The following is a 3,743-nucleotide window of genomic DNA, read 5'->3' on the forward strand; positions in this document are numbered from 1 at the left end:
GTACGCTTTAATTTTGTATAGTGTAATGTTTAAAACTTTAAAAACATTCTAATTTAAAAAATAATAATGCATATTCAAATTAATTAGATGGTAAACAAATTGTTGGTTGGTATTGAGGAGGGGTGTAATGGAGGATATACGCCATAAGGGAACAAACTATTATAAGTTCGAATATGATGAAAATATTAGCAACTGGCAAGTAAAGCAATTATTTTCTAGGTAGGTACGAAATAATATAAAAAATTCACGTCATCGTTATTTTTCCCTTATTCCCCCTACAATAAAATCTTAATTACGCCACTGAAGCCAACCACACGTGACGTTACATGGTGTTCGATGGTATCACAATACATTTCAATAAATATTTATGATTTTTTGGAAGGCCTAAAACAGTAACGCGTGAATCTCAAAAAATTTAAGATTAAAGATATTAAAGATTGGTTTGATAACTTATTAGAATTAAATTTAAATAAATCCAAATATATTCACTTTAATATTAACTCAGACGTAATTCATCCAGAACTATAAATATATGCATACGTTCAACCTAAATGTCAATCTATTAATTGTGATAATTGTGTTATTTTAGAGAATTCTAATTATATTGAGTACTTTTAAGCCTCACCTTGAATAGTAAACTTAAATGGAATTATCATATTAATCAAGCCCGGATTAAGGGGGGGAATGGCCCCCGGACCTCGAAAATTAGAATTTATTTAGAGGCCTCTAATTTTTCCATTACTTTTTTCGTTATAGGCTATGTAACACTAAATAAATCACCTAAAAAAAATCGATGATTATTTAGCAAGGAAAAAAGTTTGTAAATATAATTTATAAATAAAATGATACATAAATACATTATTCATTATTTATTGCTATATGCCTATATACCTAATATGTTTTAAATGAGGCCCTTGTACGAAAAAAAAAATATTAAATAATATACAATGAGTTCCAGGGTGAAGTGATCGGCCAACGTCATGTGAAAGTATACCAAAAATGATGAGGAAATACCCTTTAAAGATTGAATTTAACTTTTATTTTTTTAGTTATGAGCAATTCACTTCTTTTTATCAAAACCATGCGTATCACGCATTTGTTTATGTATCTTCAAAACTTTTCAAAATGTTGGTATAATTTTATTTTTATTTTTAAGCTATTTAATTGTCCTATCAACTGACATACGCAATTAAACCCAGAAATGTGCTAATTATTTTTATTACATTTAAAAAAAGAGAAAAATGTTCGGCAAAAATTAGTATTTTTAAAAGGAAATTGTACATTATTCCAAATAATTTATTAATAACTATGAGTTTTTGTTTTTTGTATTATAACAACTAAAATTTACCGAATAGTATAAAATTAAACGAATGACGACCAATTAACCGACTCAATCCTAGGAAAACTAAGATTGTGACGATTAACAGGAATATATTATGAAAACCAAGCTTTCAAGGTATTCTAGGTATATTAATGTGTTATTCAGTATAATTCAACAGAATAATACAAAAAACAAAAAACCCATACCAAGTAATAAATTATTTGGAATAATACACGATTTCCTTTAAAAAATGCTAATTTTTGCCAACTTTTTTCTACTTTTTTAATTTAATAAAAATAATTAGTGCATTACTAATTCAATTGCGTATTTTGGAGTGTTGATAGGACAATTAAATAGCTTTAAAATAAAAAATAAATACATAAAAATGTTAAAATGTTAAAAACTTTTGAAAATACATAAACAAATGCGTGATATGTATGATTTTGATAAAAAAAAGTTTGCCCATAACTTAAAAAAAAAAAAGTTAGACCCAATCTTTAAAGGCTATTTCTTTATCATTTTTGGTATACTTTTATATGACGTCGGCTGGTCACTTCACCCCGGAACACATTATGTATATTAATATTTTTTTTTTCGTACAAGGGCCTCAAAATGTCTTGATCCGGGCTTGATATTAATAATATGACAAATACTATTCAAAAACTATTGTATATCTTTTATGATTTAAGGCATATATTTAATATTGATATGAAACGTATAATTTATTTAGCTTTAGTTCAATCTATTTTATACTATGGTATTGTCTTTTGGGGACAGGCGTATGAGTTTCATATTCATTGTTTAAATATTACTTTAAATAATGTAATTCAATTTATATTAAATTTACCAAGGCGTACCAATAATGAATTTGTATACAATGTTTTTAATCTACTTAATATTAAATGTTTATACTATAAGAACTTATTACTGTGTTTTCATAAATTTAAAATAATACTGTTTATGTTGCTCATATTTATAATACGAGTTATAAAACTAATATTAATCTAAATGTACCTGTATACCATAAACAGTTTGGCATTTTCAATTGCAATTACATTATGTAGAATACTTAAAATAAATATATATAATTTTGAAAAATGTAAAAGATTTGAAATTGTACTTAAAAAATGTTGATCTTACACAAATAGATATAAGATCATGGATTAATAACATATTGTGATGTAATTTTGTAAATTTTTTTAGAAATAATATGTATTAAATTGTCAATAATTGAATTCAAATAAAACTCCCCATTACAATAGCTATGCTTATAGGGGAGTTGCAAATCTTTTATTTTATCTTATAGATATACCATATTTTGTACATGTTACTGTGATTTGCGTAATATACTATTATTATTATTATATACCCTGCACACAACGCCTATTATAGGAAAAAGATAATTTCATCAGAAAATCTATAATATGAACCCGTTGCAAGTCTGTTGAGTTGTACAACTCTCGTTGCAAGAGGTCATCCGCCGTATTATAAGCAGGTCAATTATGTGCATAAAATATGTTGTGGACACAATTCATGATACAAATCTCGTGTATAATTATTTGTATAATAATGTATATATATAGTGGCGCGCGCACATTCAGTACTAATACACACTAAAATCGTATAATTTAATTGTAAAAGATTTAAAATTCAAAACAATTAAACATTTTTTCTATATAACTTACAACCGCATCGTAATGTCTTCATACCGATGCATTGATATAATATATTATTAACTTTAATAAATATAATATAATATAGGTAAATATTATAATAAATTATATATCTTAATTTTTGTTGATTCAGTAGTACAACACATAATATTAATATATTAACGTTAAGTTTATTATAAATTAGAGACGATGGTAAAGTATATAAATGCCACTAGATGAGTGAAACAGCATCGCCGTACTCGTATATTATAATTATTATTGTTATAATTATATATATTATAATATTATGTTTAGTAGTTGTAATAGCGGTAGAAATCTGACAATCTATAGTACTGCGGTTCTTCTTGGTAGTGGTTTAGACCCTGAAAATAATTATTCTACACAGATGTAATGATTCTATTCTGATGTTTTTTTTTTATCATACTTTGGATCCGTGTTGAGCTCTCTGCTTGCGCTGGAACTCGTTGTTGATGTAGAAATCTTTCGGCGACGGGGCCAGTACAACGGGGCGCTCCTCCCAAACTTCTGTATTATACAACGATAATACGATTATTATTATTATTTTTGTCATAGTTTTAGTAAACCACTAATGATAAGCATACGAGCTGAGAAATGGCACGGACTATAATATTATATTATTTTTATATTAATAGAGTATTATGCACAATTTAATAACTAGGGCTGGGATTTGTATGTAAATACATATTTTTAGTAAAACATGATTAATTAATTATTGCAATGATCAATTC

The 3,743-nt window shown here is 26.2% G+C and overlaps 1 protein-coding gene across 1 annotated transcript in view; it reads right to left on the bottom strand.

Annotated features, from left to right (window-relative positions):
- Positions 1-2,932: 2,932 nt before the first annotated feature.
- LOC100160727 overlaps positions 2,933-3,743 on the bottom strand; it is an 11,432-nt gene continuing 10,621 nt past the window's right edge. The window contains exons 7-8 of the mRNA XM_003244446.4: positions 3,419-3,519; positions 2,933-3,356 (exon numbers count right to left, since the gene is read on the bottom strand). Coding sequence (XP_003244494.1) covers positions 3,285-3,356; positions 3,419-3,519 — 173 coding nt within the window. The 3' untranslated portion in view covers positions 2,933-3,284. The remainder of the gene's footprint in view (positions 3,357-3,418; positions 3,520-3,743) is intronic.

The sequence above is a fragment of the Acyrthosiphon pisum genome, chromosome A1, assembly GCF_005508785.2.
Source record: "Acyrthosiphon pisum isolate AL4f chromosome A1, pea_aphid_22Mar2018_4r6ur, whole genome shotgun sequence".
In the NCBI taxonomy this organism is placed as follows: Eukaryota; Metazoa; Arthropoda; class Insecta; order Hemiptera; family Aphididae; genus Acyrthosiphon; species Acyrthosiphon pisum.